At 51.6% G+C, this 26,118-nt stretch overlaps 1 protein-coding gene across 2 annotated transcripts in view; it reads right to left on the bottom strand.

The window, feature by feature from the left end:
• PCDH19 (protocadherin 19) overlaps positions 1 to 24,450 on the bottom strand; it is a 58,257-nt gene extending 33,807 nt beyond the window's left edge. For both annotated transcript variants that reach the window (XM_051630481.1, XM_051630482.1), the window contains exons 1-2: positions 22,310 to 24,450; positions 18,949 to 19,276 (exon numbers count right to left, since the gene is read on the bottom strand). In XM_051630481.1, coding sequence (XP_051486441.1) covers positions 18,949 to 19,276; positions 22,310 to 24,450 — 2,469 coding nt within the window. The remainder of the gene's footprint in view (positions 1 to 18,948; positions 19,277 to 22,309) is intronic.
• Between the last annotated feature and the right edge of the window lie 1,668 nt (positions 24,451 to 26,118).

The raw sequence follows: 26,118 nt of genomic DNA, 5'->3' as shown, positions 1-26,118 counted from the left end.
CAAGGAGTGACATGGTCACAGGGATAGGAAATGGGCTTCCCTGGCCTGCAGGTTTGCACCCTCGGTGAGACCTGCCAGCCCTGCCTGCACCAGCACAGTCCCACCAGAGCACGAGGCAGACCAGCAGTTTACATGACCTCTCCTCTTATCTGTCAAGGTTATCTCCATGCAGGATAGGGGATCAAAACAGAAAAATAAAAAAGAAATGAGATTTTTATGGAGGGCTGCTTTACAGCTTGCATTATTCAATCGAAGTTCACCTGATTTAATTCTAGTTCATCCTGCAATCACTCACAAACAGAGGTAAAACGACAGGGAAGGGGAGCATCTCTGGCATGTCAACATTTTAATTGGGAAAGGATCTGCTCCTTCTCTTAATGAGGCCCAAAGTTGAAGCACAAAAAAGAGGGAAAAGGTAAGGCTGGCTGGCGCCCATGAAAGTGTGCTCTTCATAAAGAGCTTCACTGAGAGGCCAGCCCTCATCTCTTTCATTATTCTGGCAGAAGCAAACAACCCGTTACTGTCTCACTGATCAGCATCACTCCTGTAGAAATCAAAGGGGAGCCCAGCCTCGAGCCCAGCCTTTCTCTTCCATGTCCAGAGCTGGGTATGGAAAGGCCCTCCCTGCCAATTCTTGCCTCTTGCCCACCCTAACATGAATAAAGGATGCTCACGCTTGTCAGGATCAGACCCTCAGCTTCTGTGCTAGGAATAAACAATAAAATCAAGATAACAGGAAGCACCGAATAACACCCAGCGTAAAGTCTGCAGTCTCAGCCTGCATTCCTCTTGGAGGAGAGAAACTCTGCTGTCCTCTGGGCTGGGGATTTGCCTTCCAGATGCTGGACTGTTGGTATTAGTGCCATCAAAGAGATAGTCCTGGCTTGGCATGCAGCTTACCAGTGCCTAATTTGAAAAATGCTTTTAACTGCTGCCTTAGCAACACAAATACTAATATAACAACAGACACACTTGGAATGGAGCAATCAGTAGGGAAATATTAAACTTTTTTTGTTGTTGTTTCCTCAGCGGTGGGTGTGGTTAAGGACTGCTAATTCCATTAAATTAAACACAACAGATGTACAAATGTCAGTACAACTCTTCTTGACCTAGAGAGTGGAGGGGGTGGGACGGTCACTTCCCCATTAGCAAATGTCCTATTAGGAACAGGACACTGCTCTGACAACTGCTCACTCTCTGTCTTAGGAACAGAAGTAAACCCTGGAGGACCTGAAGGTGGTTTAAGAGGAAATGATGCAAGTGCCAGGGACTGCAGTGACTCTGGGCACGACCACTGCTGTGGACTAATGGAGAAACAGAGAATGTTGGCTGGGGTAGGTCCCCGGGGTGGGAGAGATGTGTCCTGGCCTATGCCAGGAGGTTGGGATCAGTACAGCCACGTCCTGGCCAGCCTCAGGGCAGACACCCAGGATCTGACTCTTTCTTCCCACTTTTCAGCTATTTCGAGGGGTTGGTTTTTTCATACTGAACTCCATGGAGGTGAAAATCCAGCTTTTCCCACTGTGTCTGAATCCAGGCTCTTGACAGAGGGTTTGGCTCCTTGGTTTGCACATCAGCCCCCCAGCAAAGTCCAGGGCTGTTCAAAACCAGCCCCATCTCTCCCAACCCAAAGTGACAGGTATCCGTCCCTCTGCCAGCCTCCACCTCAGAAGACAACTCTGAAACATCACAGGGCAGGTTTTTTTGCCCTTCTTCTCACTTCAGGGTGAAAACATTTCTATCTTTCTACAAATTATTGTAAACCTGCTGCAATCTCCTGCCAAAGCATGTAGGGACCCTTCACAAAATCAGCTTCATAAAAATGACACATTTAGCGCCACTTTTTCAGGGTTATCCCTTGAGCCTTTTTTTTCCCCTACGTGCCTTGTTAATAAAGCTTGCATGTCACCCTTTATTATTAAAAAAGAAAGCGGACCTTTCTCCAAGGCTGCAGTGTGCATCTCTCCTTTTGGGTTTCAGAAAATCCTCCCAAACCAAAGGCTCCTCATCCTTCGCATCGAGCTGCACATCTTCACCAGGAACATCGGTCTCCTGACCTTCCCCCCGTGCTGTAGCCATCATCAGGGACCACAGAAATGGCAAATTGTTCCCAAAAATCCACACAGCCTCTCCGGTCGGGAGGGCAGGGCTTGTAAGATCGCTTCTTCCCAATCCTCCTGCATCCTCAGTCCTGTTCTCCATGGGCCAGTCAATCACAGGCTCCAGCATCTGCAATAAAACTGTTGCTGCCTGTTAGGAGATCTCGCCAGCACTTAATTCTTCTGGTTTGCACTATATTGTGGGTGATGTAGAATTCATGCAAATTAAACAAAAAGACTCCGGCTGCACTCAGGAAACGGGAAAACTTCAAAGTAGGGACCAGGTCAAATGAAGTACAGATCAGCTGTGAGGGAAAGTCATTATCATTTGGCAAGCTGCTTATTACCCCATGGGAAATAAATATGCAGTTTGAGACACTTTCCTGCTGGGAGTGGGTGCAGTACAGAACCCCACCAAACAGTCCCAAGATCCAGCCCTGTGTCCCCAGGAGGAGCAGCTGGGCAGGTCTCACCCCCTGCAATGTGGCTGGTCTCTCTCTGCACACCAGCAGGAGACTCATCAAACCCAGCTCTGGACTGGAGCAGATGATAAAGGACTTCAGGAGAGATTTTACCCACCCTGCATGATGCCAGGTAATTAGCCCCTGCGCTGCCGGCTGCTGATGAGGATGCCGCTGCCTCGGAGCATCAGTGAGAGGCCAGGACTGGTGGCTGGAGACCAGCCTGATACCTGACACACTTTAGAAGCTCTGCTCCTCCTTCCCTGTGCTCACCACCAGCTCCACTCATGCACTGATGGCATCTGCAATGCTTGCAACCACAGGTGAGGGTTCTGAGCACTGTGGCCACAGCCTGGGAGGATCTAGCAGGAGACAGACCTGTGTCTCCCAGTTCCTCACTCTCCAGCATTGGCACCTCTTGGCATGGTGGGTATCAGAGACATGAGGGAAGCACCAGCCCAAGGCTTTGGGTTAAACCCCCACGCAGGTCTAACCAAACAGCTACTGCTGCTTCCACCATGGGGGAAAGTCAGCAAATGTTGAAGAACATGAAGGTGTGAGGGATGCCTGCATCACCGCAAGGAGCTCACCACCACCTCCTCCCACAGCCAAGCTGTGCTGTGTCTTGGAGACCTGTGAACCTTTGGAAAGGACCCAGCTGGCCACCAGTGACCAAGAGCAGCTCCAGCCTGCTCCACTGGGGCTGGAGCACCAGGCAGGGAAGTGGGGCAGAGGGAGACACCTCTGCTGAGCCAAGAGCCCCGGGCAAGGCAGAAGGAAAACATAAAGCAATTTGGCTCTTATTAAGGAGCATTTAAAAGCCAGGGATCTGGAGGAGTTCAATAAAGGTTAAAAGGATCTGACCTCTGGCATGTCCCTTTGCAGCACCTCCCTATACCCCTGCTTACTGCTAAAGCCAGGAGATTGCAAACTGTAAACTAGCAACATAGCATCTCTGAAAAAGTAAGTGCATTTAGCATCTGATATCGATGTTTTATAATTAGATGTAATACAGCAGATCATTTTCCTGCCCTTGATCAATGAAACCAGGGTTGGTTTTGGGCTTGGGCTTTTTTGCAGACACTCTGATTGCTGCCTAAACCAAATGGAGCGGTGCCTCACTCAGTTCAGCAGGAACGAGCAGAGACAAGGATGTGCAAACACAGCATCCATTTAGATTTACTATCCCCGAAATATAAACAGAATATTTATTTCTGACCTTTTAAGCACTAATTCCAAATTTAATGATCCACAATGAACACTCCTCAGAGCCAGACTCCATGGCTTCTTAACACCACCGACCCTCTAATTGTTACTGCAGCTTAAATAAAGGGCATGTGGTTCTGATGGACATTATTAAACACTGAAGGAACTGAGTCCAGCCTCCATTTTCTCTTGATGAAATAAAAAGCGTTGCAGAGAAATCACTGAGAGAGTTCATCCTTTAGCATCACCCTGCTCATTAGAATGAGCAGAAGTATCAAATCAGATTGTACTACAGCACAGGCATGCCCACTAATCCATGCTGAACTCCTGTTCCCTCCCCAAATAAATGCAGGCTTTCTCAGTTGTTTTTTTTTTTTGGTCTGAAAATGGATCAGAGGCAGGAGGAAAGGAGCTGCTGTGATGTGATTTTGAAAAAAGGGTATAGGATTAGAAATCCAGATTGAATCCTGAGAGCAGCAACACACAATGAAGCCATAATTACACTCCTGAAAGCCACAAATAGTGTCACCCAGTTGAATTTGTCAACATATCAGAAATCTACAGTATGGTTATGAAAAGCCAAAAAGCAGTAATAAAAAGCCTGCCTTGCTTTTGGATGGCACCTATAACCCAAAAGCTCTTTGGTGGCCATGGCAGAAGGGTCCCTCCAGCAGCACCACCAGAGCAGGCACCCCCAGCCCTCGGCGGGGCACCCACTTGGCACCACCACCACCTCGAAATGGATCAAAAAGCAAAATAGTGAACTAACAGGGGGGCATAGTTTCTAGTGCCACCCTCAGGGCTGGGACAGGAGGGATTTTGGGACAGGGGGGCAGTGCCTCCCTCCTGTGTGCCAACCAGTGGGTACAGGGCTGAGCCTGCACATCCCCAGGGGCACGGCCTTCCGCATGGGGGGGCTGCCTGGATACACTGAGGAAAAATCCCTGTGGGGATATAACAGTCAATACACCTAAGAAAAGGGTTTTTTCCCAACACCTTTGCCTGGGACTTTGAGATGTGTAAGAGATCCATGCACACAGCATCCAGTGTGGACTGCACCCGTCCCTAAGCAGTGCGAGAAACAATCTGGATCTAATCAGCAGCCCCAGGGTAATGGGCCATGACTTACAGATTTGTTAAAAAACCTTTCAGAACTGTCCTGTCCCTGTCTCCTGCCATTAGGAACGAAAACAAATATAACAGAGGAACCTTTTTTTAAATGTTCCCATCACTAAGGCTAAATAAAACTCCTTGTCATTCACCTTCTGGAGCGGCAGGTCAGACCAACATGTTTTGTAAGGAACAGAAGAAATCACAGATTTGCCACTGCAAAAAAAAAACAAAACAAAAACAAAAACAAAAAGAAAAACTGAAAACCATTTCAGATGACTTAAAAATAGTGAAGGTGTGAGATGCCACTGCCAGCTCGGCACATTGGAGTGACTGGGTGCCCTGCCAGCTGCATCTCTGAGTGTGCCGAAGCCCCACGGCAGGTGGGGGCACCCCAAAATGGGGCTGGGCACTGAAACAGGGCAGCCATGCTCAGCTAGTGGCTGGCTGCCACTGGGGCACCTCGTTCTGCTTTTGCATCCCGGAGGACACAGGGATGCTCAGAGAAATTTGGCTGCATGTACCAAGGCAGGCAGGAGCCCCAAGAGCAGCTGGGAAGGGCAGGATGGGTGCAAGGGGACATCAGTCCTGCCCTATGTCTCAGTGTAAGCCCCATTTCTTCTGATTTTTGGGCAAGCAGCAAGTGCTTTCCATATCACCTACACAGTCCACAGATGTTTTCATTCCACAGCTTCACCGGAGGCCAGATTTGGTCCCCCAGCTGCCCTCAGCACGTGGCCATGTGCATCCTCACCCTGCTCTGGAGTGAAACCTCCTCCAGGAGCTCTCCTCCGGCTTCAGCTAAAATTCTCTAGCACTGGTGGATAATAAAACTGAGACAAACATTGTCCTGTGTGCTCATCATGCTATCATTTACACTGTTTATCTGTAATTGCACGGGAAGGCTTGCAATCAGCATTGCCTTGGCCAGCTCCCACTCTCAGCCTCAAGGATATTTTGCTCCCCATGAGATTATTTACCAAAACCTCTTTTTCCCTATTTTAATTTTTTTTTCCCTACTTAGGCAGGAAAAGGCAGGCCACAAAATTACCCTGCAGCCATGAGACCAACTACAAAGCCAAGAGGACCCACCTTCACCCCTGCTGCCATCACTAGCCTCAGTGGCTGTGGCACCACATGCAGAGCCTGGGAAGGGAGCTGGATGTGAAGCCCAGCTTGGCTCAGCTCCCCTCAAAACCCACTGCCCACAAAGGTGCCACTCCAGCTCCAGCAGCCTTGGGGACACACCAGCACTCTCCAATCAGCCCTTTCTCCCCTCTGAGCCATACTGCCAGCTTAGGGACATTGGGAAACTGAGGAATTTCACCCAGTGGGTGTCTGTTTTCTCCAAGAATAAACTGTAGGGAAACAAATGACAATAAAGCACTGGCCAGGGTGGGGATCTCAGCTCTGGTGCTAACTGGATGCCTCTCCATCCCCACGCCGACCGCTCCCCCTGCCTGACAGCCACCCCACATTATTAACAGCCTGGTAAACACAGCCCGGTGGTTATTACAAAGATGCCAAAACCTTACTACTTCTTGTTCCTTCCAGTTAATGTACCATAGCCGAGGATGAATTGCTATTACAAGGAACTAAAAATAAAAATGTTTCAGAGGCTGTAATTGGCTTGTCTTGTTGGGCTTTTTAAGGAGCCAAAGTACCAGTTCCAGGCTATTAGCCCTAAGGTTGTAAGGGAATGGTGTAAAATATTTCTTCATTAAAACTCTACCTTTTCCATAGAGGTGTTTTTCTTTAGGGGTTTTTTCCCCACTTTCCTTTTTTTTTTTTTTTATTATTTTATTTTCAAAAGATGTGTGTTATCAAATAAGCTTTAGTTAAAAGAGGGCTTCGAAAGCCCAGGGGTGATATAAATAGAAAGGGCTCAGTGCAGCTGGAGAACCAGCCAGAGCCTTCACTCATCTATTTGGGTCATTTTTCTACAAAACTTACATAATATTCCTTAGTCATATCTGTAATCTTGGGCCATGTTTAATAACCAGCATCAACTCTTGCTGCCCTTGGGGACATGGTGCTCTGTGCCAGCAAGCACCCAGCCCACCACTGTGGGACAGGGACAGCCACCAGTGGGGGCTGCAGACCCCTGCAAGGCAGCCGGGGTGCCCAGGGTGCTCCCTCGGATGGGAACTCTGGGTTTTTTTTCCTTACGAGGTTCTTTGGTGCTCCTTGGTTATTAAGAGTTTGAGTGACCATCATTACTCAGTATCAGCAACAAATATGGCAAAACCAAACCCATTTATTCAATCAAAACCCTTCCTTTGAAAGACAGGAGTGCTCCACTGAGAGAGGACCCGGCAGCTTGGCACCAGCCATCCTCATGAGGATGGTGACAAGCAAAACAACAATAATTTATGGTCACAACTTTAAAATTGGCTTTATCTGCTACTTGCAGAGCCTGATCCAATTGATGGGAGCAGCCTGGGGCTGCCCCGGCTACCCCCAAGGAGCTGGACATGGCAGAGGCCCCTCTGCAACTACAGCTTGGAGCAGCATGGCATTAAAATAAATAATAACAATAATGTCAATTATAATGATGATCTATCTCCAGATAACACTGCACAGCAGGGGAAGATCAGCAGAAAAATGACAACAGAGCCTTTTACTCCCTGCTATTGCACAAGGGGAAAGATGACATGTTGCTTTGTGAAACAACAACCCAATGGGTATTTACTACTTTGATTTTGTGATTTGAAAGTTGCTGCTAGAAGGCGACTATTTCTGTTAGGTACAATTGCTATTTTTTGATAGTGTCTAGGCAATACCTTGTTAAAAAGGGCAAAACAACAGTTATTAATTACCCTAATTAACCCAATTCATAAGACACATTTGTGTGGCTGTCATGACAACTGCTTTGACTAACTTGCCAAGAATAGCTTAGCTGTCCATTCAAATAAATCCCTGATAATTACTAGTCTAGTTTACTGGGCTTCTGTGATAATAATAATTAGTGCTACTGTACAAAAGGTCGTGCTAAACAGTTTATGAATGATGCATTTCGCATGGTGATTACATGAGTCACACAGCGCCCAGCAAATGGACCAGCCACATTCCCAACAGGGCAAGATGTGATCAGATGGGTGCCTGTGGCTGCTCTGCTCTGCCCAAGGACAGCACGGTGGGCTGAGAGGGAGAAGTCATTAATGTTGGAGGAGAAATAACCAAGGTGAAGTTGGGTATAGCTGGGATGGCCACCAAGTAGCCTCCCTCAACAGCTGGGGTGTCCATCCAGCCAGCCACAAGCCAGGAAATCATACCCTACTTCTAACAAAGGCACTGGTAGACACCAAAAAACTTCCAAGCTTGACCTGTTCCATGTTGGTATCTCACCTCACCACCTCATTTCCCTTCCCATCAATGACAGATAACCACAGTTCATCTCTCTAGTTTTGGTGTACTTCCCCATTTTTAGGTTTCAGGATCACCATAAAAGGGGTTGAAAGCAACTCAAGCCAGGGGTGGGCAGCTCTAGCCATCCCTGTCTCCATCCCTGCAAGAACAAACCCTCCGACCTGCAGTTTGGGTGTCCCCACAACCTGCAGCTCCAGCACATCCCATGGGCAGCAGGCATGGCTCAGCCCAGCATTGCTGCTCCTAAGACTGCTGTGGGCATGAGAAGAAAGGGCTACCTGCCCCAGCACCTGCCTGCTCTCCTGACATGATTATATTACTCTTCACAACAGGAATCCAAGCCCATCAAATGCCATTTTTCCTTTCCTGAGGTTTGTAGGTGAAAACTGATTCATGGGATTCCCTCTAACTGCACCTAGGTTGAGGTGAAGGGGAATGGGACTGCAATGTCCCACCACCAACTCTGCAAAATCCTGCCAAACCCCAGGCAGACTAGGACAGCAGGACAAGGACAGAGGCAGCATGCTCACATTTAATAAAGAGGACAGCTGTCAGCTCCATGGAAATCTATGAAATCACCCCATTTAGAATAAATTCCGATTAAATACCACATATGGTCCTCATTTTCTGTCCCTTGTCACCTATCACAAGAGGCATCTGCATGTAAACAGGGTCTTAATCTGCAAATATTTGTCTGCTGCAGTTCTCTCCGCCCTCACTGCCACCTGAACTTGCAATTACTCTTATTGATTGACTTGAAGAGAGCACCAGGCACGTGCCTCAAGCTGCCACGCGCCGAGCAAACGCGGGAGCGACGCCGGGCTCTGCGATCATCGCCGGGGCGAGAACCTGCCCTGGGACAGGTGGTGGGTTATGGCTCTGGACTGCAGGCAGCAAGGCCAGATGAATGTTTAAAACCTCGTTACTCTGAGAAAAGCACCTCCTTTCTTAACAAATCTGTTCCTAGAGCATGTCCCAGCTCGGTGGAGATTTCATCTCATGAAGCCTGAAGAGCCAGTACAGCTCATGGAGAAGGGACATGGGCTCAAATCCTCTTTGCATGGCAAAACAAGCTGTGATGAGGACATCTTCAATCTGGGGGAAGATGGAATTGAACCCTGAAGGGTTTCAGTGCTGGAGCCTGAGCACAGACTCACCTGTGCACCACCCACAGCCCTAGCCAAAAGCATGTGCTACAAGACAAGGTGTTTCAGATCAACGAGGAGAAACGAGGGAAACCTGATGCTGAGCAGAACCTTCCCCAGTTTTCCCAAGTGAAGTTTGCAGCTCTGTTCAATATGTTAGTGCCTAATGAAGGTTTCCCCCATATTCTGCAGGGTATAATCATTCTCCTCCTAATGAGCATGTGTTAATGGCATATTAATGCTGACAACAACTAAGTGAAGAGAACAAGAGATGAACGTATTCCAAAATTCATCTTCTTTTTTCTGAACAAAGGAATCCATCACACAGCTGAGTGAGCCCCAGCCCAGCGGGAGCCCAGGGCTCCCACAGTGATGCTGCCAGCTCTGGTCCATGGGCTCACCACAGGATGCAGCGCCCAGATGGGACCATGGCTTTGGTCTCTCACTAACCCAACCCCTGCAATTAACTGATGTACAGCGAAAGATCTAAGCTCAAGTGTGGAGTTTCTCCCCAGACAGAGGACACAGCCACAGTGGGGGCTGAAATAAGAGAGCGGAGGAACCACTTGCGAATGTTTGGAAAAGCGTTTCACCGGGCAGGCAGGTTTGGATGCAGTTTCTAAGCCAACAACCGTGCGGATTTGATTACTAAATGTCACAAAGCTGGGTCCCTGCCAGAGCATCCAGATGTGAATCTGAATATGAAAAGTCCAGGAGGGAGCAGGTGACAGGAGTTGCAGGCGTGGGCATGGAGCCTCCATCCCGCCGCCGCCATCCCAGCCCATCTGGGTTTACATAAGCACACAGGCATGGAAAAGAACACACATAAAAGGGGTGGGTTTCCTGTTTTTTCATCTTTGGCTGTGACAACAACTCCCCAAAAGTAGCATCAACATGCCCACAAACATGCTGCCCACCGCCAGGCACTGCAGGGAGCTGCTCCCACCAGCACATACATTTAGATTTCAAGATCGATAATCAATGCCAGAATCAATAACAGAGAATTTAGCTACATTATAAAAACAGTAAAATCAGCCAATACTGAGAGATGACTATTGAGTCCTGTGTTTTCTATACTCACTTAGTCTAATAATGGTGAATGATATTTTCCAAGTACATTATTCAGCAATAAAACCACCGAATTATTTGATCTCTTTCTAACCTTTATGATTCTAAGCACTCCTTTTGACCCAGATTGAATGAGGCAACATCTGCAGAGCCTTTCACAAAATTGTACTCAGCGTGCACTATTGTAGGTCCACTGCCAAAGATAAATGTTATTATTTTAAAGCCATCATCCTCCTAATAGATGAGCAAACGCACTGCATTAGCATAGCCTGCAGAGCTCGAGCACGGGTGAGAAAATGCCAGAGGGTTTTCACTTAATGGAATTTTACATACCTGACTTAGGATGGGTTAATGCAATCCACCAACATGGGAATTTTTAAAACCTGCCCTGTGGCTTACACCTGCCATGACAAAAGACGGTATAATCCAACAAGCTCCAGATCCCCGTGAGAACCACAAGGATTCACATCAGATCTCTGGTGGCCAACAGGGCATGGGGAGGACCTCACCTACACAGCTCTGACGCACACAGACCTACTCTATTTATCACAAACCTATGTGATCTACTGGGTGTAAGGAGGAGGAGCAGCTGGGGTAACCTCAGCACACTGAGGGTTTCCATCAGAGGGCGAGTGAAAAGCAATACCTGCCATGCACATCTGTCTGCTGCAGCATGAGCAGTCACCATGTTCAAGCCTCCTCCAGCCTAACGAGAACTCACCGTAATTCCGTGTTAAACAGGGAGTCACTTTGAGGATAAGTCCTAATCACTTGTCCAGCTGACATAAGCCATCACTTGCTTCCAGATTTAGACTAGTAACTAGAGGGAGATACTGAAGCAATGATGCTATGGCCTCTTCTCTGGTGAACACTCCAATAGGTATCATGAGCAAGCCCTGCCAACACAGGAACAGTGACACTGGGAGCTGTCAATGGCATCAACGTCTCTTTGCTGAGCCCTGGGTGATGCTCTCCTGGGGACTTCAGGGACCCCAGAAGACAGCCTGCCCACAGCCCTGCAAGGGCTGCACTGCCTGCAGAGCACCCCATCCATTGTCAATTCAGAGCAGGCTTTAATTTAAATTATAATTACACTTATAAGTACACAGATTACAACTATTTATGCGACAAATAAGACCATCCTGTATTTTAATTAACAGAAAATGATTGGAACTCAACTATAGCCTCTACTGGGAACAATATCTAATCACTTATTGAAGCGAGACCGTGCCCAGCCCCGTAGGCAGCCTGGCAGGGAAGGGGGAGCCAGCAGGCCGGGGGGTCCCCTCACCCCAGTCCTCGCAAGAGGGTGGAAGCTGTCATCTGAGGGGGAAGAGGGGCAGGAGGAGAGTTCTCCCAGGAGGGATGGAGGGGGAGAGCTGCAGAGCCTGCAACCTGTCCTGGGGAACAGCCCTGCAGGCAGAGCCTGCAGATGGATGCAGGCAGGGGACGAGGAGCAGGCAGGGCTCTGCCCTTGCCAGCTGATGGGAATTTCAGAAACAGCCAAGGTCACCCTTGGTGAGGGCAGGAGGACGGGGACCTGGGAAGACACCTGGCTAAGGAGCTTCTCAGGAGGGACTTCAGGAGATGGCAGAATGGAGAATATGGCTCTTCCACCCAGCTGAGCAGATGGACATAAGGTGATTCAAAGGCGACAGGCACTTGGCCTAACGCTGCCTGTGCCTGCAAATAGCCAGGAGAAACCAGACTGCAAACCACCCAGCACAACAGGAGCTAATTTGGAAACTACTACAAGACAGGCCACAAACAGCTTGCAAGACCACCCTTTTGATGTCATTTAAGAAAAACAACTTACTACAAATCTTTCCTAATTTAAGGGAAAATCCTTACCCACCACGTAAATATAACTGCAGGAGCTTTTTTTATAGATTCAACAAGCAAGAGATGCACCAGAAATAAGCATCAGAAATTCAAATTTACTAAAAGGAAAACCAGACGAGCCCCTCTACTTTCAGTAAAAGTGAACCATAAAACCCAAACCAATCGCATAAAAACAAATTATACATATAGTTATATAACATATTATGTACTTACTCACATAATTATGTACAATATATTATTCTATACACACTTTTAATATGCTTATAAATATGTTATGTATATTATTTGGCATTTAGTATATAGATAATATATAATGTTTAATATACAGCATGTTACATATAACAATATAATTATGATATAATTATATTCGGTCTTGTCATCAAAGGAGAGGGTTTTACTGTAAATACAGCTTGGCTACTGCCACCACACACCACAAACTGTCCCTAGTTCCTCCACAGATCCTTGCAGCAAAACCCCACGGTCCTACCCAGCCTGGGCCCCACTGTGGGCTGGAAAACCCTTGGAAGACCCAAAGTGGTCTTCAGGATGGGGTCACATCCCCATATACCCACCCAAAAACCAACATGTGTTGCAGTACAGGCTCCCCAAGTCACAGCACAGCAAGATACATGGTTAAATGTGAATCAGAGCTGGCATGTTTGTCTCTGTTGAGAGGTATTAAAATAAATTTTTCCAAACGAGAGCTTGGAGGGATTACATTAGGAAATGTATAATTTGGTTAGGCTGACCTCGGAATGGAATAAAAAGCAGCTGATTTCCATAACGTCAGCCCCCAGTGCTCAGAGAGGTCAGGGAACGTGCAGCGATACACAAAACACTTTGGGAGTAGTTAAACCCAGGGTTTTGCTGGGACTGGTGATTTTGATTTGGAGTGAGCAGGGAGTGCACCTGGGGAGGTTTGGGGCTCCCATCCCACCAGCTCTGGTCCCCTGAGGTGTAGCATGGAGGGACTGGTCAGCATTGCCCAGGGAGGGCATCACCAGGCACTGCCTACAGCTGGAGGCATTGCTCCTCCTCGGTGGTGCTCAGAGGGAGGGTGATGGCTCCTGAACACAGATGCACAGGCCCTGAAAGGCAGAGGCACTAACCGAAGCTGAGCCCTGTGCTCACCCATCGCTGTGCACATCGAAGGCACAAAAAAGTGCTGAGTTACAGTGACCTCCCAAGGAGAAAACAAGACTGGCAACGCTGGCTGCGAAGGCAGCCTGCGACTAGTCGAACATCATTGCTGATAATGCTCTAATTATTATCTCTGCTGAAAATAAGCCTCATTTCAACAGCCTGGCATGTCACACTACTGCAAACTTTCTCTGGATTGGAAATTATCTCCTTTTTCCTTTTTTTTTTTTTTTTTTTTCCTGCTCTATACACAGTATTACTCAGAAGCAAGTCAAATCCCTTCCAATTATGTATCATGACGTTTCCCCAGTGTTACACTAAAGCAAGGCCCTTCACTTCTAAATGGCATGGTTTATAACAAATTGTCTGTTATACCAGACAGAAACTGATTTCCTCAAACCCAGCATATTAAAGTGAGTACATTCATTCTGTGTAACACACAAAATGTGATTATAACAGACACTTTGGGGGCTTTTTAAGGCTAGCAGAGAAAAGGAGGATAAGCTGGAGGGGAAGAAAGAATTGACAAGTAGAGAAATGACAGAGAAAGAGGAACAGCCACGCTGATTTCATTTCTGACAAAACAAAAATCTTTGTGTGTTGTAGAAATGTGCTTTAGTTAACACCACCAGATAGCCAGAGCAAAAACTGCCGGTGCTGCCTGAAACGAAAATTGCTCTATTGTGCTTAGAAAACCATTTCCTACCGTGAGGAGAATTATTTCCAGGTAGTAGAAAGCATATCTGAAACCACCAGGGCCTTATCCTGCAACTGTTGCTTGCACAAATAATCCCCACTGCCATGAGGAGCCCAAACGAAATCAATGTGAGTGAGGATTACACGGGAGTGTATCAAGGTTGAGGGATTAGACCCGGATTATCACTAAAACCAGTAATTCCCCATCTTACTGATGGTGGCCACCAGCTCAGGAGGCAGTGGCTTGCCATGGCCATGATCCCCAGTTGGGGGACAGGGCAGGGTCTGGGAGCTGCCAGGCATACAGGTCCCTGGAGGACTCGAGTCTTGCTGGATCAGTGGCTGCTCCACCTTGACCTTCTCCTGTATGACCTACTAGAGCAGCACTGAAGCAAAGTCATGCCTGATTCGCACCCTGCTCACGGTGTAATGGCAGCGCTGCTGCTTCCCTGCTGCTGCCTTGACAGAGCCACCTTAGATCTCCTAGAGAGAGCCAGTTCATACCAATTCCACCTTTGGATGTCCAATTTCTCCAACAAGGCTCACCCACTCCCATTTCACACCTCCTTGTCTCTCTCATGCCAGGGACCAGCCACTACCGTGGCCCCAAGCAAGACCAAAGGGCAGAACAAACTGCTGTGCTCCAGGGGATGCTCCCCATCCTGGGGCAGCACATGATGCTTCAGCATGGTTTCCCAAAGTGGGGCAGATTTTGGATGTAAAACTGTCTCTGAAACACAGATGCAGCCATGACATGCACGTTGTTTTATTTTAAAACCACGGAGTCAAAACCCAGGCATGTAAGTGTTACCCAAGGGTGGCTGCTCTACATGCAAGTCATGTCCTAGGAATCCTAAAAGCCTCAGCATGCAGACCAGTTTCCACACCACCCCAATGGAACATGCATTTTTATCAAGGAAGCTGCCTAATGGCTCCTATTAATTTTGATTTTTAATCTCCTGCTACAGCTTCCAGTAATACACATGCAAAACCTGACAACAAGCCCTTTTGGTTTCAAAGCTGACTTCTCCTCTGGCTCAGCAGGAAGGAAAAAAAAGCCTTCAGCAGTAGCAAAGCCTCTGACCAGCAATGCCCTCGGAGCTCCAACATGTCCCACTCTCCCTCCTGCAAAACAAGTCCAAGTGCTAACGGGGGCCAAGCCTCCTGCTGTCAGCCACGATCACCAGAGCTGCCCATAAATGCTTTTTGCCATGGCAGCCTACAGACACAAGGATGCAAAAAGCCACGGGCAGGGATCCCTAGGCAGTACGACAGCCCCCAAAGGACCTACAAACCCCAGTGGGGCCAGAGCCCCCCCAGGACATCCCACACTGCCTCCCAATGCTCTCTTGGCAGCCGTGGCCAGGCTCAAGCAGAGACAGCAGCCGAGCCTGGCCCACACCTAAAGGGAAAAGCTTTTCAAGGGTCATCTCAAACTTTATTTGCATCCTCAGAGCAGGGTTGCAGCCCCTGCAGATGCCACAGCTTAATCCTTTCTGGATCAGTGGGGAAAGGTGGGAGCACCAACAAACCAAATAACCACCAGCATGGCACAGCACGGCCAGCCCCGAGACCTGCCACCACAGGCAGCATTGCCACAGCACGGGAGGAAACATGTCCTGAAGCTCCACAGAGACATCCCTGGGGACATTTATTTCAAGGTTCCTGACTGTTAAAGTGAATGAGCCTCATATTAAAGACCAGCTACACTGCAAACCCACCTTGCTAGGACAGTGTGTGTCTGCAGCGGCAGCCGCCTACTCCCAGCCACAACCATCATATGCTAAGTGACACCGCCAGCGACACGTTTACCTCCTTATTTTATCTTTTATCAACTGAAGCCTTGCCTTCCCATCAGGAAAAGTCACTCCTAGGTAGAGAAGCAGTAATATCTCCCCGATGCTGACATCTCGTAAATGCTCCCAGGGGAAATGCCATCGGACTCGTCACTGGAGGTGATTCAAACCAGCCCAGACGAAGTCCCGCTGGATGCACTGCAGGGAATGGATTGGCTCTGGAAACTCTGGGCAGGAACTGTTATTTATTAAACCATCATCATCACCTGGAGGTGTACCAATGGCACACTTCATACGTGTGTCATCACACCGTGACACCTGCTACAGCAGTGATGAGCTACAGTGGGTGCAAGGCTGCGATGCTCCTCTGTGGAAGCATCTTTTCAGGAGCTGCCATGTCACCCTATGTGCCAGGACACAGGCTATCACTCTAGTCACCTCTGAACCTCCTCACCCTCAGGGCTCGCTTGGATTTTTAGGAGCTATCAGAACCCACATGCCAGTGAGGTAACTACCTCTGCAAGAGGCATAACACCAGGACTCTGCCAAAAACCATTAAAGCTCCCACCCTATACCAAACTTCCAAGAAGTTGGGATTTCTCCTATCCATGCCCTGGTCCCACCCTTTTGTCCAAAAGCTTCCCCAGGAAGCGAGCAGAGCCCCACCAGGCCATGCTGCTCTCTTCCAGAGCACCCAGCCATGAGCTGCTGGTCCCTCAGCAGGCCTGGTGAGCCACAAGCTGCTCTCCTGCTGGAGGGCATGCTTTAAGCTGACACTCCACAGGACTCATTACAAGAGGCAAATTTATTTCTCCAAGCAGAGGTATCAGCTCTTTGCAGTGCATCCCACCTGCAAGAGTGATGGGGAAACAGGGAGAGCTGGAGCCACAGGGAGAAGCCACAAGTGCCCCAGCTCCTTCGTCCAAGGGTGCATAAGCTGGTGGGGGTCTTTGGAGAGCACATGCTGCCAGACCCAAGCTAACCACTGTGTCTAAGAGGCACATGGGCAGCACTGCCTTCTGCCTCCAGCTGCCTGCTAACCTTATCAGCTGAGCTATGATGCTCCCAATGGTCCTTCCCTCCTCCCTGGCACCCCAGACCTCCTGCTGCCAGCGTGCACTGCTGCCTAATGCCGACACTGTGACAGATTTTATGATTGAATTTTGTCTGTGGCAGTGAATCACAGGCTGACAGGGTGCTCGTAACAAAGCACCAGCCAGAGACGTGCTCAAGACCCCTCTCCAAAGGACACTGCTTCAGAAAGGCAGGAATTCCTCAGGGACTGCTGCCTCCAGCATCCCAACAGCAATGGTCACCCACAACCTTGGGATGTGCCCCCCAGGTAGCTGGGCACCCTAAGCCCCAGCTGGTACTCAGCAAAGGGCACAGGCAAATCCAAGCATCGAGGGGCATCCCCCAACACATGATGGGTGATGTTTCCCACCCCTGGCCTGCCCAGGCACAGTGCAAGGAACAAGCAGATCTGGTAGCAGCTCTTCTGCTTAGAGCTAGGCTTAGCCCAAACTGCTCTGACCCAGACTCGGATGCAAAGTCCCTGCCTCTCTCCATTGGGGAATTTGGTAGGGGCTGAACCTGCTCAGCTCTATGGCTGGACACATGCAAGCAGAACATATGAGTGCTTATATCCAGGTCATTTCCATTCAGTTACTGCTAAGAAACTCTATTACAACTTTTATACCAATACCAGAATGTAAATTGAGCTTTAACCTTCCAGGCCAGCCCTGGGTCTCTCCTCCCACTTTACCCTCTCAAAGGCATGTGGGCTCCTGGCCCCGCAGTCCAGGAGCCAGCACTGGGCCCTACTGGTTCACCCCTGCAGGAGTGGCCTCCTCACAGCATCTCAGAGGGTTACCTTGAGAAGGCAACACCACAGGGTGAGAAGCCTGCACACCAAGGGCAGGAGAGGCTGGAAATGTAGGCTGGGCAGAAGGCCAAGTGCCCACAATCTGTCATGGAGATCCTGGCAACCCACTCCAGTCATTAAAAGCCGTGTCTCTGCTTTTGGCTACCGGCATTTGGGCTGGGAACACCCCAAAAACTGGGCCAACATCAGTCCATGACTCCTCGGGAGCTGGCTCTGCAGCCTTAGTAGAAGTTATACACCAGAGCTGAAGGAGCATTTTGCCAGCACAAGCACTGCAGGACCAGGCCTGCCAGCAACAGCAGCCCTTCAGACTCTTACAGAGGGCCAGGCTCTGCTCTCCACAGCACAAGGATAAATCTAAAGCAGCTCCACTATCTCCAGCAGCAGTATTTTGCATTTACACCAGCATATTGAATGCAAAACAGAGCAAGCCATAAATATTTTAGCTGCTTTTTCAGCTTTGTTACTCTGTTCAAAGCAGGAAACATGACAAACCTTTGATTGTTTTGCTTAATACCAAACAATAATTCAAAGAGAGACAAACAAGCAACATTAACTGATGCCTGTGATGTGCAGGAAAGCCAATGAATTAGAAGAAGCTGATGAGGACGGGGTGGGTCGGAGCAGTCCCTTCCCCTCCCATGGGAGTCAGCACATGCTCATCCTACACAGCAAGGGGACAGTCCTGGCCAGGAGTGCAGGTGGTCACACCAGGGCACCCCGCACTGCTGGAGTCCCCAGCACAACCCCCTGCCTCCAGAGCAAGAGCCACCAACAACACTTGCAACGACCTTTTTAAAAAACTCCTGCACAGGCAACGAGTGTCTCCTCCCTTGAGCATCACCACACTCAAAATCCACTTTGCAAAGCCACCACCTCCAGCCTTCCAGCAGCACGGAGGCAGCCTGGCTGGGCCCAGCCATACCGGCATTCCCACCTGGCCATTTCTGCAGATCTTTTTTGGGAGGTGGGGGGGAACACCCACTCACAACCAGGTGTTCCCCAGAACACTCCCTTGCTCCGGGATGTCCAACACAGGAAGCCACCACGGGCCTTTCTGCTCAAGGCGTGGCTTTGGCAGCGCTGACGCCACCAGACCCACGGGCCCCGGGCAGACCCCCCGGCACTCACCTCCGGCAGCGGCATCCCGTTGATGATGAGGTCGGGCTGCTGGGGGCTCTGCCCCGTGAAGGTGTGATGGTAAATGTGGTTGGAGCCGGCGTTCCTGTTGTTCTGGCTCTCCACGTTGAGGAAGGTGCTCTCGGAGCGGCGGCAGCCCAGCGGCAGGGTCTGCTGGTGGTAGTCGAAGTAGTTGAGGGATGAAGTGAGGGAGGAGCAGCTCACAACGTTCATTTTATCCGTCTCTTCAACATCCCGCGGTACCAGGCGGATATCGTTCTTGCTGATTTTCTTCTTCTTGCTTGATTTCTTTTGATGCCCGTAGGAGTATTCTGCGATTCTGGGGGACAGAATGAAAATGAATAGCTGGGAGCATCCCAAACCCTGCCCCGCCAAACACACATGCAGAAACCCAGAGGGCTTGGCCCCTGTCTCCATGTTGGCTTCTTAGTCATACACATTACGTCATGTTTTGGGTCTGGTGGCACGACACACTCACTAGCTTATTTTCATGTGTATAATGCTTTCAGGTCAAATATGAAAAATAATGGCAAGGAAGAAAGCCTCTGTTTTTTTTCTAGTGTTTGTAATTGCTGATATTTAGTTACAAGGAGTAAAGTCCAGCCTGCAGAAGAGAAAAATTGAGATGTTAAAATCCATGGACTGAAAAGGGTACCTGCATTCATTTCCATGCATAATAAGGATTTAAAAAGTGATTTAATTTGGTCCTCATAATGAAAATTCAAAGTGAATAGCAGATTTTTTTCCCAGTTCATTTTCACTAGCAGTAAATAAAGCAGACCCAGAAGCAGTCCTAGCTGGCAGGCTCTACTCTCTCACACTCCAAAGGCTGTTTGTTTATTAATGCGTTATCCAAATTGCTGGTGTTTTGACTATCTCCTGATAATACCTGATAACTTGAAATCTCTTCTCCAACCGCATCCTATTACTCCCTCACCCCCTGACACGAACACCCCCTTCTGCTGGGAAATGCTTTTCCTTCTAGAAATCAGAGAACAACAACTGTGTTTTGCAAAGAGAAATGATCCTTTTTGACCTTTTTTTTTTTTTTACTCCAAGCTTGTTTTTCTCTGCCTTTCTTTTCCTCTTTGCTTCCCACCTGCCAAAAGAATCAACTGATGAAGTGCCTTGTTTGCCTTCTGCAAAATACCAGAGGAAAAAAAAGTTACCACTAAACACCCCCTGAGCAGATAACAACAAATATGACTGCACCTTTGCATGAACTGGGTATGCTCGGCTCAGAGTGACTGTGCCTCCTCTTCCCAAGGGGGCAACACAGCCCCAGCCAATGCCCCACAGATGAACTGGCACACACACAGCACTGCCCAGCTCAGTATTTCCCAGGAAAGCACATCACATACTGAACCACAGTCAGAAACACACATTTGAACGTCAAGACTTTGCTCTTCTACTTGTTATGATAACAGCATTTAAAAAAAAAAAAAAAAAGTAAAATACAATAGCTGCAACAGAAACAACAGGATGAATTAATAATGCAGTTTTTCTAGAAAGGCAAATATTGGACAAATACTCTTGTTCCAGAAAGCTAACTGCCTGCACATGAAAATGCCACCAGCCGAACAGCTCTCATAGAGCCTTACGTGCCTCATAGATTAACACATTTTATGAAGACTCCCCAGCAGCTGTCGTGAAGAAACCTCTAAAATAAGGCACTGCAAAGCCCAAAGGCACCCACCAGGCACGGGGAGAGAGTGCCCCATGGTCACGGCTGCTGCTGAGCCTACCTGGTGCTCCTCTACCTCTGCAGCTGACTTCTGCTCAGATGCACATTGACAACAGCCCGTGCATCCCCCTGAGCGTGCACATAAATCAGGGGAAGGCAGGGATTTCTGTTGTGCCAACAATCTATATGCTGCTGACTCGTCTAACAATGCTTGATGAAGCCTTAATTGTTTTGTTTACCTCAATGTTTAAGTTTGGCAATGCGAGAGCCCAATTATGTCCTGCAGGCATTCATTTTGCTGTCCTTTCTCTATTGACCAATTATTTAATTAAACTGCACATCATTAATCCCTAAGCCATCACACTAAACCCAGGGCTTATACATATGTGTGAAGCTGTTAGGGGCACCACCACAATGCGATTTTTATCCATTCAGGTCCTATTCTCATGTAATGGGCCGAGCTGGCAAGAAAGCTGCTACATGAGCTTTCACTTGCAGCTAGACATCCCATAATACAGCACAGACCGACCTTTATTTGCAGGCGATTTTTCGCCCATCGAGCAAAAAGGCTTATAAACGCTGGGGAAAAAAAAAAAAGGGGGGGGGGGGGTATAAAACCCGAACTCTCTGGCGTGATTCCTGCGTAAATAAAACTTTAGAGACAGCACATCCCCCCGCGCCGCAGAATTGCCGGGGGCCAGCGCGCGTTTCCAAGGTAGAGCGAAATTAATTCCCATCCCTCCCCTCTTGAAACGACTCGGTGCCGAAGGAATGGAGAAGTCATGGCTATTTCACTAGTAACAGGATTAAACCATTTATGAGGCATTGCAGCTGCTCTTTTATGGCATCTGATTGATATTCATGTGTGGTTAGCATTTGTCTCCTAACTTGTGTAACACAGAGAATAGTAAAAGAGAGACAATAATCGCTGGGCTGTTACATATTCAGGGGACTGGATTTCCCCGATCAGCCTTTCAGCGGCTCCGGGCGCGGGGCTGACCTCCCCTCCGGCGCTTCGGACCCGGCAGCACACGCAGCCAGCCAGGGAGAAAGAACGCAGCGCTGCAAAAATCCTCCCGCACCCCATCCCTGCCGGCCCAACCGGGCACGCCGGGCGCTGGGCCGGCGACTCGGGGGGAGCCGAGGGGGGGGTTTCACCACGGTTTGATCCAGTTGGCCCCTCCGGCGAGGAGCCGCATCGGGAGCACAAAGGCTCTTTTGAGCGAGGGCTCGGGAGGCCGGGGCGGCCGCTCGCCCCTCTGCCGCGGGGATGCTGCGGTGGGCTGGGGGGCTTTGCCCCCCTCCTCCCCCCGGGAAAGCCCGGGGATGCTGCCGCAGACACGGGGGGGCTGCCCACGGGAACCAGCCAGGCCGCTACCAAACTGTTCTGCCTGCGACGGAGCGCGGAAAATCAGGGATGCTGCAACAGATTGTCAAGCCGCACAATTAAGTCCGTCCGCTGCTCGGCACGGGTTCCTGCTCTCCTCCCAGCTTTAAAGCTTCGCTGGAGATTTCCTAAGACGAACGGGAACCCCACTTTTGTTCCTAAAGCAAATCTAGCCCCCACGCTGCCCCCCCCCCCCCTTCCCAAGCATACAGCAGCAAATGGAAAAAGTAACTGAGAGGGCAAACATCGGAGCAGGTGCACAGAAACAAAGATGTCTTTACCTGCAGTTGTAGGTCCTGATCTCCTTGTTGTCCCTTTTGCACTTGACTGCCACGAAGATCATGGTGACAAAAAGAATGGCTGCGATAGACCCCAGGGCAATAATGAAAATCAGGGAGAGATTAACAGATCCTATGGACTCCTGGGCATCCAGGGCTGGAGACAGGTATATCAAAATCAAGGCAGAAGCCGAGAGAGATGTTTTTCCATGGTCGTGAGCCACCACGATCAGCTCGTAGGCTGTCTTTGCATTCTCCCCAAAGGCTCTGGTGGTCCTTATCTCTCCATTGACCTGGTCTATCTCAAAAAATCCTCTGTCTCCTTCCACCATTTCGTAGGATAGTCTGCCATTTTCACCCTCGTCATAGTCATCTGCCTTGACCACTGTCACCAGGTAGCCGACCCCAGCGTTCCTGGGAATGTACACCTCTGCGGTCCCGTTGACCAGCGGTGGGGCTGTGATCACAGGAGTGTTGTCATTGACATCCAGAACAATCACCCTGACAGTGGCATTGCTCTGCAGAGAGGGATTACCCCCATCTTTTGCCAGGACCTTGAACTCAAAGGCCTTCGTCTGTTCGTGATTGAAGGACCTCAAAGCATAGATATCTCCAGAGTTGGGGTTGATGGAGACATAGGTGAAGACAGGCATGTCTCTCACTTGGGAGGGCACAATCTGGTAGGAGACACTGCCATTGAGGCCGAGGTCGGGGTCCCTGGCTGACACTGAGAGAAGGTAGGCCCCTGGGGTGTTGTTCTCCTGCACAATGACCTGGTAATAGGGCTTGGAGAAGTGGGGATGGTTGTCATTCTCATCAGTGATCTTGACAGTGAAGGACTTGGTGGCCTGCAGGGAGGGGACGCCATTGTCCTTGGCCTGAATAGTGAGGTTGTACTGGTCCCTCTGCTCCCGGTCCAGCCGCCCATCCACCAGGATGGTGGAGAAGCTCTCGTACTCCTGGAGCCGGAAAGGCACGTTGCCCAGGAGCTTACACTGCACCCGCCCGTTGGCGCCAGAGTCACGGTCCGACACCCGCACCAGGGCGATGACGTACCCCGGCGGGGCGTTCTCGCTCACCTCCACCAGCTCGCTGTTGACAGAGAGCAGGTTGATGAGGGGCGGATTGTCATTGGCATCCTGGACGCTGATGGTTACTTTGCAATGAGCAGGGATGGAGTTAGGCCCCAAGTCCTTGGCCTGCACATCCAGCTCATAGACGTGACCCTCCTCGTAGTCGATGGCACCGCTCACTGTGATAAGGCCACTCTGGGGGTCGATTTGGAAGAGCTCCCGGGCCCGCTCAGAGACATAGCTATGGAAAGAGTAGAGGACCTGGCCATTGGTGCCCTCATCCGGGTCAGAGGCATTGAGGCGGATGACCGGTGTACCCAGTGGGGCGTTTTCAGGCACGCTGATGGTGTAGGCCGGCTCCTCGAAGAGCGGGTTGTTGTCATTGGAGTCGATGACGCGGATGCTGAGCTCCACCGTGCCGAAGTTGGGCGGGTCACCACCATCCAGTGCCGTGATCACGTAGCTGTAGTGGGACTGGGTTTCACGATCCAGGCTCTTCTCCACCACCAGCTCAGCAAAGCGGGACCCATCGCCTCGTGTCTTGGTCTCCAGCCCAAAGAGGTCATTAGGGGTGATCTCATAGCTCTGCACACCAAAGCTTCCCGAGTCCGGGTCATAGGCACTCTCCAGTGGCACCCGGGTGCCAGGGCTGGCTGTCTCCGAGATCTCCAGCTCGATCTGGTCAGTGGGGAAGCTGGGCGCATTGTCGTTGAGGTCCTTGATCTCCAGCTTGATCACGCAGATCTCCATGGAGCTGGACATCACCTCCAGTGAGATGACGCACTTGGGGCTCTGCCGGCACAGCAGGTCCCGGTCGATCTTCTGCTTGGTCACCAGCAGCCCCGACCCGGGGCTGATGTCCACCAGGTGGGGGGCCGAGTTGGAGACCACCCGGAAGGCAGCGGGCTGCCGGGGGTCCAGCACGAAACCGGCGTCCCGGGCGTCCTTGGCGACGTTGGCGATCACAGTGCCGGCCCGCTGCTCCTCCTCCACCGAGTACTTGAGGTTGACGAGGGCCCCGGCGCCGGCCCACAGCAAGGCGGCCCCCAGCAGCGCCGGGAGAGCCCCCATCGCCGCCGCCCCCGCCGCGCCGCGCCCCGACGGCGGCCGCCCGCCCGCCCGCCCGCCTCAGGGGCCCGCCGTCCTCATGCGGGCAGCGCCCGCCGGGCTGCCCCGGCGGCGGCGGGCGGCTGCGGGCACCAGAGCCGCGGTCCTCCGCGCCCACGCCAAAGCCGCCCGGCTCAGGAGCTCGGAGCCAGCGGCGCCACGAATGGGCCGGGCATGGCGAGCGGGAGCCGGAGCGGGAAGCCGAGCCGCGGGAATCCGAGCCGCGGGAAGCAGCGGGAAGCAGCGGGAAGCCGAGCGCTGCCGAGTCCAGCCGAGCCGCGGGACGCCGAGCCGAGCCGAGCCGATCCCGCTCCCGCCGGCGCTCGCTGCGGCGGCCGCGCGCCACTGCCCGCAGTCCGGAGCGCCGGCGGGCGGCGCGAGGGCGGGCGGCGGCGAGTTGTGGCCAATGGGCGCTCGGGGGCGGGGCCGGCGGGCACCGCCTCCGCCAATGGGATCGTGCGGAGCTGCGCTGCCCGGCGGGGGGGGCGGGGCCGGGAGCGGCGGCAGCGGGTGCGGAGCGGTGCGGGTGGCTGCGCCGGCCGGGAGCCTGGTGGTGCTGGGAGCCTGGGGTTGTTGGGAGCCTGGTGCTGGGAGCCTGGTGGTGCTGGGAGCCTGGTGGTGCTGGGAGCCTGGTGCCTCGCGGTGCCCGGGGGCTGCTGCCGCCGGTTCCCCCTTCACAGAGCGGCAGCGGAGCCCGCCCGCACCCGGGTGGCGCCGCCGCGGGCGGGCAGCGAGGAGCCCGGGTTGGCGCTGAGGGCCCCCAGGCCCGTCCAGTCGCTTTCCCCCCTGGGGCGGGAGTGAGCCCACCCCGCTCTGGCTGTACGGCAGCCCGCTCCCCGGGCAGGGTCTCCCGGGAGCCGCCGTGGGACCCGGGAGCGCCAGGTCCTCCCGGGCGGCTCCAGCTCCGGCAGCGGCCGCTGCTCATCGCTAGTTACTGGGTAAACCACGGCACCGTCTTCCTTTACAAATGAAATAAAACTTCCATTGTCCGTGTGCGGGTGCTTCACCTCGGTCTCCGCGCACGGCACTCGCTACCCCGGGGTGTAATTAACGGGTGCACCGGGAACGTGTCGCCACGCTGCGGGCCTCGGGCCGGTGCTGCGGGGGCGCTGCCGGGGGCGGGCGGGCACTCGGGCTCTGCCGGTGCTCAGCCTGAAGCCTTTCGGCTACGAACTGCCAGACACGGCGTTCTTACCCCCCGGCAAAGTTCCAAGAGGGGCCGGGTGCCGGCGCGTCCCTGCGGCAAACCGCCCCGGGAGCCCGCCGGTCGGTAGCGGCCAGCCGGCGCCGCGGCGGGGAAGGCGGCGGGACTGGCTGCCCGGCCGGAGCAGCCGCAGCACAGGCCTCGTCGGGGCTGTGGGCAGCGGCAGCCGAAGCCTCGCCCGTCAAGCCGCCCCACGATCCCGGGCCCGGTCCCTCCCGGCCCCGCCGTCGGGCCCCGCCGCGCCTTCCCAGGCACAAGGGCGCCATCTCGCGGCCGCTGCCGGAGCGACAGGGACCGGCCCCGGGAAGCTCCCCCAGCCCGGGGCACGGAACGGCCGCGAGCCCCGAGGGGGACACCCTGAAGGGTACACCCTTCCCCCGGGACACCATCCCCCCCAGGCACACCCTCCCCCAGGGACACCATCCCCT

This window comes from Apus apus, chromosome 12, assembly GCF_020740795.1.
Source record: "Apus apus isolate bApuApu2 chromosome 12, bApuApu2.pri.cur, whole genome shotgun sequence".
Classification (NCBI taxonomy): domain Eukaryota; kingdom Metazoa; phylum Chordata; class Aves; order Apodiformes; family Apodidae; genus Apus; species Apus apus.
This window is presented reverse-complemented; position numbering and strand designations above follow the sequence as displayed.